This window comes from Chrysochloris asiatica, unplaced genomic scaffold (assembly GCF_000296735.1).
Source record: "Chrysochloris asiatica unplaced genomic scaffold, ChrAsi1.0 scaffold00074, whole genome shotgun sequence".
Classification (NCBI taxonomy): domain Eukaryota; kingdom Metazoa; phylum Chordata; class Mammalia; order Afrosoricida; family Chrysochloridae; genus Chrysochloris; species Chrysochloris asiatica.
Genome location: NW_006408592.1, coordinates 14,491,681 through 14,507,440, shown reverse-complemented (window position 1 = coordinate 14,507,440; position 15,760 = coordinate 14,491,681). Strand labels below are relative to the sequence as shown.

The window sequence follows — 15,760 nt, the reverse complement described above, 5'->3', positions numbered from 1 at the left end:
TGGTTCTCACCAACTCAGTCCTGGTGGGGAGACAGGCAGGAAAACAAACAGCTGTGATTCTGAATGCCTAGTGTTGACTGGGCTGTGGGAGGGGCTTCCTGGAGGAGAAGGCATCACAGAAGGCAGGGAGGGGAGGAATGTCTCATGACCAGGGTGTTTATCAACAAGGACTATCCCCCTGCACACTAGGCCCCCACCCAAGCATACTCTGAGTAGAGTGATGGTGTCCAAGGCCCGAGGCAAGGACCGACTGTGGAGCCATACACGGGAGCCGCTCAAGCAGGCGCTTCTCAAGAAGATCCTGGGCAGTGAGGAGCTCTCCCAGGAGGCCTGCATGGCCTTCATCGATATCCGCACCAGTGTGGAGAGTGGGGGTCCTAGAGAGGGAAACCTCTGGGGATTATGTTCTACATCCCTTCTTCCTTCTGAGGCTCTTAGCTGGGGCCTGGGATAGAGTGGCTGCATCCCTGTACCATCCTGTACACGGTCCAACGTGCTGCTCTGACACAGCCTCTCTGAGCCATCATTCAGTTAATACGTACTCACTGCGCTGTGTGCTAGGAGGCAGGCATGATGATGAGCCTGTTTCAAGGCTGGGACCTGTGCTATGAGGGGGCTGGGAGAGCACACTGACCTGGCACAACTTTGGAGAAGGAGGGCTTCCTGGAAGAAGTGGTATCTAGACTCTTTCAGTAGGACTTAGCCAGGCAGGGGGAAGATGGGTTCCCAGACAGAGGGAACAGCATGTGCAAAGGCCCTGAGTCAGTAGAGGGCAGGGTTGTTGTTCAAGGGCACAGATCAAGAAGGCTAACTTGAAGGTATGGGCTTATTACTGAAGGGCTCCCACACTCAAGGGGCAGCCACTGGGCAGGGGGTGGCACTGTCAGATTCACAATTTGGAAAGTCTTCCCTGGCTGCTGTGAGGACTTTGGGTGTGACAGAGAAGTTGGTGAGTGGCTGCCAGAGGGATTGGTAGTCAAGAGAGGCAGCAGACACAAAGAGCAAGGCAGGTAGATAGTGTCCATTATGTAGATGAGTAGCCTGAGACCCAAGGACTTTCCCAGGTCACACACTGCAGGGGAGGCAAGGAGACCCCATTGGGGAGAGTGGCCTCCTGTCTCCCAGATCAGTCTCCCCCTCACTCACCCACAAGCCCTTCCTTGACCCCCATCACCTGTGCTCAAGTACATGGGCGACTACCCATCCAAGAGGACACGCTCCGTCAATGAGCTCACTGACCAGATCTTCGAAGGTGCCCTGAAGGCTGAGCCCCTCAAGGATGAGGTATATGTGCAGATCCTGAAGCAGCTGACGGACAACCACATCAGGTGAGCTGTGGGCACTGGGCAGAGGCAGGGATAGGCCTCTACCCCTTAGTGCTCCAAGTTGGAAGGGAATCTTAAAGACCATCACCTGTTTCAACAGCTAGGGAACTCTCTCCCTCCCGATGCAGCAGTGGGGATAAATACTTCCTCACAAGAGGAGAGAGCTACCCTCATTTCCTACCTCTGCCTCCAGGTCAAACCATGACCCACCAGGAACCAAGAGGCTCTTTGAGTCTCTTCTTCTCTGGGTTTAGAGCCCCACCACTACCACCACTTGGTCCTTTATGTTCCTGTTGCTCCTTGGGTACCCACACCCAGTCCACACCAAGACTGTCTGTAGCGTCAGCTTGTGATCAAATGTCCCAACTCTGGCTCAGGCTGAACAGGCTGTCAGTCAAACACTGGGTGAAAATTGCCAGGGGCTGGGAGTGTTGGGCCCTGGAGGATGCTATCTGCTCCTCATGCCAGCACACACTCACCTCAGAACCTGAGCAAAGCTCCACCCTGTCCTCTTATGAAGGAGCCCTGGTGGAGCGGTGATTAAGTGCTTGGCTGCCAACTAAAAGGTGGGCAGTTTGAAGCTAGCCACTCTATGGGAGAAAGGTGAGGCAGTCTGCTTCTTCTGTAATAATGACAGCCTTGGCGACCCTATAAGCAGTTCTACTCTGTCCAGAAGGATTGCTGTGAGTTGGAATGAACTCTGTGGCATTGGGTTTGCCTCTTATGCCCAGTCCCTGCCACTTCCCCAGTTTTGTCACTAACTACATCCCTTCTGAAATGATGGAGTCTTGGTGTGACACCGTAAGATAAGCACTGAACTTCCAACTACAAGGTCAGCGGTTCAAGCCCACCAGTTGCTTCTTGGAAACCCTACACAGGGTCACTATAAGTCAGAATCAACTTGACGGCACTTAACAACAGCAACAGCTACACATCCCATATACAAATCCACCCTCAAACCACACATCAGATCTTTTACACCTTTGTACACACTATGCTTACAGCCAGGAAATACTGCCATTCACTAACTTGCATATTAGAATTTGCCTCATCCTTCAAAGTCCAACTCAAATGCCACTTCCTAACTGAAGCCCTCCAAGATTCCCTCTGTCAGGTTGTGGCTTCCTCTTCTGTACTCCCTTACCACACCAATGGTGCTGAAGCTATAACACTATCTCTGTGCCAGGCTCCACCAGGGTATTCATGTCCGGCTCAGGAGGTGAGGAGCTAGGCTGGAATGAGGAGGTGGGAGCACAAGTCTGGGAACTCCCCAGGCACAGCTGGCCTGGGGCTGGTGGCTGCAGGCGCAGGAGTCCTAGGTTCATGTGGTCCATGAGGGATGGCTGTGAAGCCAGGTGGGCCAGGCCAGGACTAAGTGATGGAGAAGAAGCAGGGCCAAGAGAGTGTCCAAGGAAATGAAGCCGGGAAGGGGTTCTACTGTCCCAGGTGCTCTGCCTATTCCTGCCCTCTTCCTGGGTTCAAGTTCAATTCAGGAAAATGATGCCCAGCTGGCATCTTGCCCACTAAGAGCATCATTCTGAGGAAGCAGACTCAGGCCCACAAGCTCAGAGCAGTGCCCTAGGGGTAGCCCAGGGGCTGATCTAACTCAATGCTTCTCAAAGTGCTGCTGAGTTAAAGAGCTCAGGCCAGTGTTTCCTTCATTGAGAAAGTTGTGCTGTGAAACAAAATCTCAGCAGACCCAGAATGCTTGGCGAGTAGCTGGTTTTCATTCCTGCATCAGTACCTTGTCTCTGTGGACTGGTGACAGTTTGTGGCTGGTGCAGGTTGGCAGACCACACTTAGAGCAGCACCAACTGGATTTGGCTGTCAGGAGGTGGGTCCATGTTGGACCTTAGACCAGGGTGGGGGGTCAAAGCAGGCATACATTGCCATGATGGTGAGCAAAAGGGAGTGTGTAGACCTCCAGGGGTGCTCAGGGATGGTTCTGAGGGGAGGTGCCCTGGTCCCTGTGATTGACTGACGACTACTGCCCCCTGCTGGATGTGACACCCTCTTCCTCCTGCAGGTATAGTGAGGAGCGGGGCTGGGAGCTGCTCTGGCTGTGCACAGGCCTCTTCCCACCCAGCAACATCCTCCTGCCCCACGTGCAGCGCTTTTTACAGTCCCGAAAGCACTGCCCACTGGCCATTGACTGCCTGCAGCGGCTCCAGAAAGCCCTGAGGTACAGAGGCATTGGGAACTGGGCTTGGGACAGATGCTGAGATGGACTTACAGCCATGCCAGCTTATAGGAGGAGTCCTTCAGGGATGAGCACATGACTACACAGCAGTGAAGGCCTTCCCTAGAGTACCACACTGCCGGCCAGACAGGGCTTACAGGGCCCACCGGCTGGCTCATTCTGGATGCAGTTGGAGAGTCTGGTCCCTCCTAACTGCTCGGGGTATGGAGGGGTAGAAGTGGTGTAAAACACACCTTAACGTCCGTCCCCTCCATAGCTCTAGGTGTTATCCCCATTTTATAGAAGAGGAACACGAGGCTCTAAAGGGTTTAGTGACTCATTAGAAAGTGGTGGACAAACCTTAGAGTTGGGGGTCTGTCTGTCTCTAAAGTTCCCTGCTTCCTGTGTTCCCACTAACCCTCCTGTCTTTCTCTGCCACCTCCCTCATCCTGGGTTTCAGAAATGGGTCCCGGAAGTACCCCCCACACCTGGTGGAGGTGGAGGCCATCCAACACAAAACCACCCAGATTTTCCACAAGGTCTACTTTCCCGATGACACTGACGAGGTGAGACCCAGCTGGCTGCTCAGTCTGTAGATGCTCTGATGGGTTGGGCTGCCTCGGGTGACTCAGGGGCAGCCCTGACACCATTCCCTTGCCATCCCTACATTTGCAACCTCAGTGGAGACAGGGCCTAGCCAAGAAGCTAAAGACTCCCTGGGCCAGGGGGTACCCCCTGCTTCCTGTCTCTCCTCCCTCCCCTAGTAGCTGGCTTGAGGGATGGGGGAGAAAAGTCCTTTCTCGATGAGCTGAGTCTGCTCGAGTCCCACCTCCTCCCTATTCCCAGCCTGTTCCTCCAGAACCTCCAGGCCTCCCCATCACCCTGAGCTTACATTCCTGCAGGCAGAGCCCCGGCCCATCTCCGCCTCCTCACCTGACGTGATCGTAGGCCCCCCTGTGCCAAAGGATCCTGTTTGTTTTTCCACCACACCCATATGGTCAGGACCCCTCTTGAATTTCTACCTGATCCATCTCAGCAGTATTTCATTCAGAGAAACATGAATCCAGCATCTAAAATTCATTTGAAAGCAGTTTTCAAATGTGTTTAGAGACCCGAGACCCTCAAAAATATCACAGTAGGATTCCACTTACAAAGATAGGAAAAAAGTCTCAAATTCCTTTCCTGTTCCTCCACTTGCTCATCCTCCTTCCACTTAAACTTTACCAGGCTTTCAACTCTTGTACTTCTTTTTGGAATGTTGCTTTTTTTCTTCCTCAAGGCCGTCTTTCTCTAATCACTCCATTCTTGTGTATGCCCCTTGCCTCTGCCATTACTCCTGTTTGTACAGCCCGGTCTGGAGCCCAAGGAGGCCAAGGTCGAGGCCAAGTTCTACTTATGTGGTTGGAGAAAATGACCCAGACATGAGTTGCCTTTTCTTTTCTCCCTTTTTTACAATGCTGTGGCCAGTGCTGGACCCGTGGGGGATGCTCCTCAGAGAGAGGGGTTCTTGCATCTGGCATCTTGCATCTTGCATGGGGTTGGATGGCGTTGTGGCTGGAGAGGGGGCTTGCTCCAGTTGGAGGCATAGCCAGAGGGCCATGAGAGGAGCTCCCAGGAGAGATCCTACTGGAACCAAGCAAGCACCACCCCTCTCAGGCCTTCGAGGTTGAGTCCAGCACCAAGGCCAAGGACTTCTGCCAGAACATTGCTGCCCGGCTGCTCCTCAAGTCCTCTGAGGGATTCAGTCTCTTTGTCAAAATTGCAGATAAGGTGGGTAGTGTCTGTTATGAGGAGCTTCTGCGGCATCAGGAGGAGGGTTGAGAGAGATAGGGGAAAGAATGGAGGGAGGGAAGAAGGAAAGAAGAGAGAGAGGAAAGAGAAACAGGGGAGACACGCTTATATTCAGCACCTTCCTGTGCCTGTCTCCTTCTTCCATCTCTACCATGGCTCCCTTTATTTGGAGCAGTGGCCCCGAAATCTCTCTCTTCTGAGGCAGAGTATAGCATGGACCTCTCTGGAGATGTGTGCTCAGGCACTTGATGCTCCCGTCATATTAGGCTTCTCACCATGCCCCACGTAAGACATACTCTCCAGACTTTGGTTTGACTGGTCTCTCAGTTGCCATGCCAAGGAGACAATTAACCCTTGAAATAATCCTTGAAGGGAAATGTGATTATCCCCACTTAGTATGCCACAAAACTAGGTTCAGGGAAGTTGAGTGATTTATCAAAGGTCACACAGCAGGACTCAGATCCAAGTGGGTCTGACTCCAAAGTTCATGCCTCTGCTACTATCCCACATGGTCTGCCCTCCATGTCTCTGCAAATGGAGGTCTTAAAGACCCAGCTTTAAAGCCCTCTTCCAGGAGAAATCTTCTGACCATCTCAGGTAAAATTAGATGCTTTCCCATTCCTGACAGTTCTGTGTGATCCATGTGTGTCTCCTCATCTCATGCCTTCCATGAGTCACAGTGGGGCCCACAGGTGACTGTGATGAGGCTCTGGACCCAGGGGAGCCCAGAGCATGTGGGAGAAGTCAGGCATGGGTGCGAGGATGACAGATCCAAGGCAAGGGCTGAGCCGGCTCACTGCCATTTCCCTCTGCTAGGACAACATTCAGTAGACATTTGCTAAATGACTGAATGGATGACTCAGATCAGGAAGTGTACTGTGTTCTGGAGACACCCAACAGGCACGGTCGAGCCTGGGCTGAGGGTCGTACAGGAAATCCCTTCTGGCTGGGACTCGATGTCTTTCTGGAGAAGGGGCCACCAGGAAGGCTTTGGGTAGGAACATTGGAAAACTCAGTCTTTGCTTGAATGACCATGTCCCTAGGTCATCAGCGTCCCCGAGAATGACTTCTTCTTCGACTTTGTTCGACACCTGACAGACTGGATAAAGAAAGCACGACCAGTCAAGGATGGTAACGTGAGGTCGGGGCCCTGGAGTCATCTGAGGCCCAGGGCAGGGCAGGGCAGGTGCTTGCTCAAGGCCATAGTGTGAGGCCCACCTGGATGGGACCCAAGGCCAGGCCTTCTCCAGGCAGATGCTGGATTGGGAAGGGTGTGGGCACCCCTCTGTGCTGAGATCTCCTGGTGACCGACTACCCTGTGCCACAGGAATTGTGCCCTCGCTCACCTATCAGGTGTTCTTCATGAAGAAGCTTTGGACCACCACGGTGCCAGGAAAGGACCCCATGGCTGATTCCATCTTCCACTACTACCAGGTGAGCTGCCTAATGCCGCTCTGCTCCCATTGTCATCCATGCGGCTGCCAGCCCTGCTGCACCTTGTGAAAGCAAGAGTCCCACTACCCTTGCCAGGTGAGGACCCTGTAACAGAACAATCTCAGAGATTCTCAGAATCACGTGGATCCTGCCAAGACCACTGAGCCACCAGGGAATGGTCCTGCCTCAAGCCCTTCTCTTTCCTAATCTTCCGTCCATCCCTCAAGAGCTTGATTTTTCCTCCTCTAGTTCCCAAATCCCTCATGGTCAGGCTCCTCTCTTGGTGCAAGGTTGTTTTTGGGATTCAAAATTCTGCTATTATAACAGGACCTGTGTGTGGTTCAGAAACATCTTCTAGCACTGGCCTGGCCCCGCAGGAAGTTAGGAGAGAAGCTCACATGTTGAGTTTATATTATGTGTCTGGAACTTTTTACTAACTCTGTCCTTCCGACAAACCCCAAGAAGTAGGCATATTATCCATTCTGTTGGGGAGACAATCCATTATGCTGGGAGGGGTCGGGGAGAGGCCAAGGCAGAGAGAATTCTGTCCTGGAGTCAGAAGACTGCTCTCATCCAAACCTGGGACCTGCCTCTCCTTCTTGGATGGGTAGGTGGGTAGATGGGTGGGTGGGTGCATAGGTGGGTAGGTTGCTAGGTATATGGATGGATAAGTGGATGTCCTCAGGTCAGCCTCAGTTTTTATCCCTTTCAAAGAGTAGATAAAAGAGCCTTAAGGCTTCTAATGTAGGGAGTCCTAGTGTAGCACTGTAGGATAAGTACTAGACCACTAACTGCAAGGTTGATGGTTCAAGCTCACCAGTCACTCCTTGGAAACATGCTACACAGCGATGCTATGAGTCAGAACGGACTCAACAGCATTTACCACCACCAACAAAGACTCTAGGAGCCTGGGTAGCAGGAATAGGGTCCATTCCCTATTCTCAGTCACTGTGGTTCTGGGTCAGAAAGTTCTAGGGAGTAGGGGGAGCTAGTGCTGATGATGAAACCCGTCAAACTCAAGGGAATAAGAGGAGGCCCTATCCCAGGGAAGACCTGCAGATTCAAGACTGGAGCAGAATGGTCTCAGCCTTACCAGCTGGTCACTCTGTACAGGCATTATCGCGAGGTCCTTGTAGATACCATTTCCCTTTGAAAACCAGTGGCATTGAGACTGGAGAGGTGGGTGGGGGTAAGGCAGTAGACCCCAGCTTTGCGGTTGATGAGGAAGGAGCCTGTTGCCTCCGGATCCCACCTCTCATGTGGCCTCTCTGTCTCTGGTAGGAGTTGCCCAAGTATCTCCGAGGCTACCACAAGTGCAGCCGGGAGGAGGTGCTGCAGTTGGGGGCACTGATCTACAGGGTCAAGTTTGAGGAGGACAAGTCCTACTTCCCCAGTATCCCCAAGCTGCTTCGGGAGCTGGTGCCCCAGGACCTCATCCGGCAGGTCTCTCCTGATGACTGGAAGCGGGTGAGCATGAAGAGGCAGCAGCACTAGGGTGGGGGGCACCCTAGGAGTCCAGGAGGAAGACTCTGGTCAGCAGCCCAGGCAGATGCATCTTGTGACTCTTGATGATCAAGTCACCTTTCCATTCTACCCTCCCCCTGCTTTATTCTCCTGTCCTCCATAGAGAGGAATCAGCTGGCCACCTGGCAGTAATTTACTCCTGTCTAATTACCATGTGTTCTGATTTTACCTGATACCCATGGGCCTGCCTACCTGGGGGTGGGGAGAAGCCATGAAAGGCCCAGCTCTGAGGACCCATTCGCTGGGACAAGGGGGAAGCCCTTCGTGGCCTCTGGGACTGCCTATCCTTACCTGGCTCCCAGCAGCTACCAATAGTGCTGAATGGGGCAGGGCTGGTAAGGGAGGTGACCCCTTTACCAGTCCTGTCAGTGTCCCTGACTTCCACCTCCTACAGTCTATCGTCGCCTACTTCAACAAGCACGCAGGCAAGTCCAAGGAGGAGGCCAAACTGGCCTTCCTGAAGCTCATTTTCAAGTGGCCTACATTTGGCTCAGCCTTCTTTGAGGTGAAGGTATGTACAATGTGGGGGGATGGTGAGAAAGCACAGTGTCCTCCCAGGACTGTGGGGAACAACAAGAGCCACTTGCACCTGCCCTAGCATCAGGAGGGAAGCATCTCCGCTTTGCCCCACATGCTCAATGCTGAATCCTGGGGACACAGAGGGCCCAGAAGCTCAGCAGGACAGGGAGGGCAGATACTTAAACAGGTGGGGGGAATGGAGAATGATGGGCACTATAACAGCAGGAAGCCTTCCCAGGCGTGGCACAGCCCGGGAGACATGGCCAGAAGTTCCTGATGGAGGCAACACCGGAGCTTTCCAGGGAGCCTTTGGGGAGAGTGCTCCCATAGGAGGGCCCAGTGTGTGCAAAGGCCCAGAGGTGTGGGAGCTCAGGCTTGAGCAGGAGGTACAAGTGGTTGAGATGAGGTGAGCACACTGGGATGAGACAGGTTGGCACAGCTGAGGTCACTGTGTTTTTTCCTGTGGGTGGTGCAACCTGGAAGGGCTTTGAACAGGGAGGCTAGGAGCAGAAGCCTAGTCTGGCTGTGGGGTGGAGGGTACCTCTGAGGGGCCCAATCTGAGATAGAATGACGAGGGGGCTGTTGCGAGAGGCTGAGGGAGTAAGTCAGGATGACCTAGTTGCATACTTAGGATGGCGGTGGGGGGTGGGGGAGACTTTTGAGATGCTTGAAGGGAAGAGAGGTAGGTTGGTAGCTGAAGGCAAGTGTAGGGCTCAAGGAAGGGTTTTTTAAAATGGGAAATGTAGGGCTGAGAGAAGAGAGCCAGCAGAGACTTCAGGAGAAGCAGGAGAAAAGGGATGATTGAAGGAGTCACAGAAACATTCTAGGGGAAGGGGGCAGTGGACAGGGCCAAAGCACTGAAGTTGGGAGCAAAGTTAGCTTTCAAGAGGAGGCAGGGCAATCCTGTTACACTAAAGAAGAAGGGATTGGGGGTGGGATGGGATGGAGTAGGTCAGGTCGGAAAGTCTGATGGCTCCCATTTTTCAGCGTGTGAGGTCTTTTGCTGGGGGTGCAGGTGGGGAGGGTGGAGGAGTGAGCTGTTCTGGATCCTTTGCTGTGAGGAGTGCAGGGTATGAGGTCTGGCAGGCCAAATACCTCTGCACTCTTGGCACCAAATTGGTGGCAGGGGAGGATGACTGTTTCCCAGCTTCATCCTTGTCCTCAAATGCACACAAGTTTTCCTGTTCCCATCTTATGGTTTCTTTTCTATCTTCACTAGCAAACTACAGAGCCACACTTCCCTGAGATCCTCTTAATTGCTATCAACAAGTATGGCGTCAGCCTCATCGATCCCAGAACCAAGGTAAGGAGTGACAGGCGGGGGCAGGCTGCTTCTGCTCAGTGGCCTCAGAAGGGCCTCCACCTCTAATGCAGCACACCCTGGCCCTGAATCCAGAAAGCACCGCCAGCCTCAGCCTCACTCTCATCTACCCCTCAGTCACACTTCTTGAAAGGTTATCTGTATTTGCTGGGTTCATCTCTTTGTACATCTAATGACCTCTTGTTAACATTTGGCCTTCAGCTGCATTGGATGGTATCAGCTGCTCCTTATTTCCAGAATGCTCTTTGCCTAATTTGGCCAGGGCAGGCAAGTTGTGCTGGGCTAACATGTCCCTGTTGCTCATTTGTGTGGGGCCAAGCAGTCCTACGACATGCCCAGACAGGGGCAGACTGTAGAGTTGATGAAGAACACTAACGACCACCATCTCCTCTTTGGCATGTGCTACACTTACCTGGTTTCCTTGCTAGTCATTTCTTCTGAGGAATTTTTGTGGGTCTCTTCTCTACCCAGCCAATAGTTGTTGCATTCCCCAAGATTCTTCTTGTCTGCCTCCTCAAACTCCCTGGGTGGTCTTACCCAGGTCTGCAACTTCAGTTTCCTTAGGCTTCTCCCAATTTTCCAATTTGACCCAACACCCTTGTGGTCTGGACTGAGTATCTGACCAAGTGGTCTAAATTAAGCCATGGAAGAGGGAGGCACCTGCTTCCTATAGCAGCTCTGTGACAGAGTTGGCTTCTGTTGCTTTTCTTGTCGGAGGATCTTTCGTGCTGTGGTGATTGTGGGCTGCTCCAGGGTATACAGCTTTAGGCCCTTTCTGCTCCCTTAGGACATCTTGACCACTCACCCCTTCACCAAGATCTCTAACTGGAGCAGTGGCAACACTTACTTTCACATCACTATCGGGAACCTGGTGCGTGGGAGCAAACTGCTCTGTGAGACGTCACTGGTGAGAGCCCTTCTTCCTTCTGGGCCTGGGGGGCTCACTGCCTTGTCTACAACTTCAGCCATCCTTCTGGCCCCTGGAGCAAATATGAAGAGGGCTGTAGCTTGACAGGGTCAGGGTCAGGGTCAAGGGTTAGATTGGAGTTAGGGCCATTTTGCAATTCAAGTTAGTGCTGTGGAGGATGTGCCTTCTAGCTAGGGTTAGTGAGTCTGTGGTTGTGGTCCTTTAGCTCCTGAGTTCAAGAGCAGAACCCTTAACAGTGAGGCCTCCTAGACTGAGCTTCAACTTCTAAGTAAGTGTCAGCTGGAATAGCCTTGAGTCATTCCTTGAGGTAGGTGGGCATCTAGAATCTGAAGGGTCCACAAGCTATGAAGTTAATGTGGAATCACAACTTAGGACCTTAGATACAGGGCTCGATGAATCCAACTCTTCTATTGTCCAGATGGGGACATGGGATCTGCCCTCAGTCCTGGGTTGTGCCCACTGCAGTTTCCTAGAGGCTCTGTTCTAGGTTTGAGTGGACCAGCCCTTTCCCACCCTGGTGCTCTGCTTATCTTCTTACCTCTGTGTCCAGGGCTACAAGATGGATGACCTCCTGACTTCTTACATTAGCCAGATGCTCACTGCCATGAGCAAACAGCGGAGCTCCAGAAGCAACAAGTGAACTGTGGTGAGGAAGGATTGGCTCCGTGCTTAGACCCCCATAAGCTACTCCTACAACTGGAGGAAGACTTGGGCTTCCCAGGCAGGGAGCCTGGACTGTCTGACCACCACTGACTGTACCAGCTTGCTCTTTGGCCCTTCTTTGAGTGAGGCAGCCTTGCTGGTACACATAATCCCCACTCCATCCATTCTTGAGGTAGCTGGGTTGGGTTCTAGGCCCCTGGCTTGCTGTGGCATTTTCAGTTTAAGAGTCTGTGATCCTTGGAAGCTTCTCCTATCATACACTAGCCCCACCAGGCAGCCTCCTCCCCCTTGACCTCCTGTGTACCACTGGGACAGAGGACTCAAGAGGACAACCCAGCTCTCCATACTGGGAGCACCCAAATCAAATGTGCATTGAATGGAATATTCTGAAGCCTAAAGGACTGGGATTTCCCTAGACCCAGAATCCTTAGCAGAGGTAAAGAAAACACTTTTATAAACTGCAGTGTGAGTTCGGAGCCCATGCTGAGTCTCCTCTGGTCATCTTGGGGCATAAAGTGTGTGTTTCATCCTCTGGCCCTATAGTCTTTTTGCTGGGGGAGGGGGAAGGATTGTCGGGGCAGGACAGGACCCTGAGGGGAGCATCCTGTATAGCTACTTCCTTGGTCCTGTTTTACAGGACCAAGCTGCTCTGGATTTGGGGATTGGGGAACTTGAGTACAAGGTATGCTGCTAAGTGCTGGGACCAAAGTGTGTGTGCTCTGGGGAAATACCAGGAGTCAGAGTTCACCTGGAAAGCAGGGCACTAAGTGTGCATGGACTGGAGATATAGAGACGGAACCAGCTTCTGGGCTGTAACTGGGACCATTGGAGTCAGAGTGGTCCTTATATCCTGCCAGAAACATCTCTCTGGATCACCAGGCCACATTCAAAAACCCCAATAGCAATGCTCTGTGGGTTAAAGCTTTATATCCAGAGAATATAAAGTGTTACTTCATGACCAGGTGGGAGAAACAAGGTTAAAGCATGACTTGGGCATGTCTGGGACGGGGGACTTCATACATAGCAGTCCTCCTAGGCTGTTGTTGGAATGAGACCATGGAGAAGTGACAGTAAATAATCCCCCTGAGGTACAAGTGCTTGTGAGTCCAAGATTTCAGTCTTTGCCCTTGAAGTTCCTGATACCTGAGCAGCAAGTCCTGTTTCCCCTCACACACCCGAAGTGTCTGATGTCACTCGGATCTGTGTGCTCAACAGCTCCACATGGAGTGCCATTCTTGTTCTTCCCAGCTGTTTGGGAAGGTTGTGGGGAAGTGTCGGCCCAAGCCAGTGGGCCTGATGTGTAGGACGTACACAGTCAGAATGCTCCTTACAAACCAGGATGGTAAGACTTTGTCTCATATACTTTGGACATGTTATAAGGAGGGACCAGTCCCCAGAAAAGGACATAATGCTTGGTAAAGTAGAGGGTCAAAGAAAAAGAGGAACACCTTCAATGAGACAGACGGACAAAGTGTCAGCAACAGTAGGCTCAAACACAGGAACAATTGTGAGGATTGCACAGAACTAGGCAGTATTTCGTTCTGTTGTACCTAGGGTTGCTAGGAGTTGAAACTGACTCAACAGCACCTAATAACAACGTGGGTGTCTAGGTAGCCTAGTTATATGTATATAACTCCACAGGAAGTCCAGGATAAATCCAAACTAGAAAGGAGCTGTAGTGATCTGCCTCTACACCATCATCATACAGACAGGGATTCTGGGTTACAGAGAAGGAAGGTAAATGGGTGATGGTCACACAGTGAAATTCAACTTCTACTAATATGGGTTCATCCAGATAGAAAGGGCTCCAAATGCTTGTTCAAAGCTCTACTTTCCCTCCAATATCAAAGACTGTTGGGAAAGCCTGGGACTGTGCTCACCAAACCATTGAGGAATAAGCCAGTGACAAACTGCACTGGCTTAGGAAGTATCCCATTGCATACTACAGCAGAAAATGTGTATGGTGGCCCATGCCACCACTTATCCTTTAGCTCAGAGTGACATCACTACTACATAGTACAGAGGGTCCCAAAGACATACAATTTACTGTTTAACTTCCTGAGAGGTTGTCTTTATTTACAGGCTGATGTTCACTAGTCACTGCTTTAGCAGGGACTACTTATTACAGAAGGACTGGGATGAGACAAACCCTGTAATTACCCAAACCCATGATCTCCATCTCCAAGGCTGCACACAACTGGTTTTCCCTTGCCCTTGACTTGATTTCATTACAGAAAGGCTGGACCAAAATGGACTTTGGAGAGCCTCAATGGTCCTTATGCATTCCTTTATCACTCCCCACCATCACCCCTGTAGAGACAGAGAAGAGGAAGAAGGGGGCAACGTGTGGTTATTTCCTCTATCAGAACATCTTAGAATCTGTTGTTACAAAGGATTCCTGGGAAGATTCAACCATGGGCATCTCTTTGGATTGTGTTTCAGGATGGAGGTCCTCTTTGAAGGGCATTGAGAGTCTCTGCATCTTAAAGACAGGCAAGGCGGTTTGGAGAGTGGACTGGCTGGCCAGTAGGGTGGGCTCAAAGGGCATCTTGGTGTGCTCTGGTGGCAGTGGTTTGCCATTTTTCTTGAATGATTGTTTTTTGGCTTCCTTCTTGGGAAGCACTGTCAAACGGAAAGCATCAGGGTATTTATTTGCGCTGCTGGCTAGACCTGGGTACAAAGCTTTTGTACTCCATGGACTTTCTGAGATTCTGCTGGAAGACTTTGTGACTACAGCTTCTTGAATGTTTCTCCTTCGAGAACCTGTAGGATAAAAAAAGATTGAAACATGATCTCTCAAATGTCACGTCTCCAAACTCTGCTTGCCATGTGATGAAATAGGGCCCCTCATTTACCCTCCCAGGTTTTCTTCTCCAAGCTCTCCCACTCCAAGTTGCTGTGCAGATGTTATTATGTTCTTTCAATTCTGCCTGGGACTGAAGAGTCCATAGTATGAGGCTCACTAAGGAAGCTCTCAAAAGGCAGGGACCTGACATTTGCTTAAAGTTAATGCATTTGACAACCATTGCTTCCAAATCTGTTTAAATAGAAAAATTAACACACCCTCAATATAATGGGAGCTTGAATGCATCAAAAAAATTTGTGTGTGACTGATGGAAAAAAAAAAGACTCCTAATAATGGAGCTAGGAAATTAGGACCATCCTTTTACTGACGAAATCTAAAACAAGAAAATCGCTTAAAATTAATGCAGAGAGTTAACTCTGAGGAACTGTAAGCCCCAAATCTAAAATAATAATAATAATAATAATAATACAAGAATCCGAAGCAATTCCAGCACTTTATTTTTACCCTGAGTGTAACTTCAGTCTGGCCCTTGGCCTGACCTCCCTATCCTGCTCTGGTGGTGTTTGTTACAAAGCACTTTTAGGGCTGTTGATAAATGCCCACAGAACACAATATTTCACAATAAGCCTCTGCCTGAAGGCACTCAGCTCTAACTCTGTGGGTCAGCAAACCTAGATCCCAATTAAGTGCCTAGAGGCACCTCACTCTGCAAGCAAGCCTCCTGTCACTGAGCTTCACTTGCTCCATGAGCTGGGAGGCCCACCACTCTGTCTTGTGCTCTGGTTCTTGGTTCTGCTACTCCTGCTTTTCTACCACTCTTCTGATGTCACAGCTTTCTGTCCCTGAGTTGAGGAAGTTCACTGTGTAGGGATCTCAGGGTCTGAAGAACATGCTCCACTCCTGATTCTTCTTCGATGGTAGTGAGATCCCCATTCTTGCTTCTGAGGTGGCTCAATTTATACATGTTAATATTCCAGGTTTTTACAACGACAGTTAACCCTGTTAACCACTCACAACTGAATCATATAATCCTGTCAGCAACTTCTTCCACCTTCTCTTAACCCAGACCATAGCAGGGCAGGAATGTTTGGTGGAAGTCACAAAGACTATGGCTAGAAGAGCCATATGAAGTAATTCACTGCACTGCACTAGGCTCTCCAGTACAATGCTGAAGAGAAATACTGAAAGCAGATAGGTTAAGTCCAAAAGTTTTGCTACTAGGGTTCCATTAATACATGCATGGTTTTATTCCAAGTAAAACATGTTTAAA

General features: G+C 50.9%; 2 protein-coding genes across 2 annotated transcripts in view; one reads left to right on the top strand and one right to left on the bottom strand.

Annotated features, from left to right (window-relative positions):
• Positions 1-11,661, top strand: part of MYO7A (myosin VIIA) — a 92,739-nt gene extending 81,078 nt beyond the window's left edge. The window contains exons 37-48 of the mRNA XM_006865017.1: positions 190-347; positions 1,175-1,328; positions 3,352-3,507; positions 3,965-4,070; positions 5,161-5,274; positions 6,339-6,426; positions 6,623-6,729; positions 8,011-8,196; positions 8,648-8,764; positions 9,992-10,075; positions 10,881-11,000; positions 11,572-11,661. Coding sequence (XP_006865079.1) covers positions 190-347; positions 1,175-1,328; positions 3,352-3,507; positions 3,965-4,070; positions 5,161-5,274; positions 6,339-6,426; positions 6,623-6,729; positions 8,011-8,196; positions 8,648-8,764; positions 9,992-10,075; positions 10,881-11,000; positions 11,572-11,661 — 1,480 coding nt within the window. The remainder of the gene's footprint in view (positions 1-189; positions 348-1,174; positions 1,329-3,351; positions 3,508-3,964; positions 4,071-5,160; positions 5,275-6,338; positions 6,427-6,622; positions 6,730-8,010; positions 8,197-8,647; positions 8,765-9,991; positions 10,076-10,880; positions 11,001-11,571) is intronic.
• Positions 11,662-14,046: 2,385 nt separating this feature from the next.
• The window catches only part of GDPD4 (glycerophosphodiester phosphodiesterase domain containing 4), a 145,394-nt gene continuing 143,680 nt past the window's right edge, over positions 14,047-15,760 (bottom strand). The window contains exon 16 of the mRNA XM_006865016.1: positions 14,047-14,447. Within this exon, the coding sequence (XP_006865078.1) occupies positions 14,047-14,447 (401 nt within the window). The remainder of the gene's footprint in view (positions 14,448-15,760) is intronic.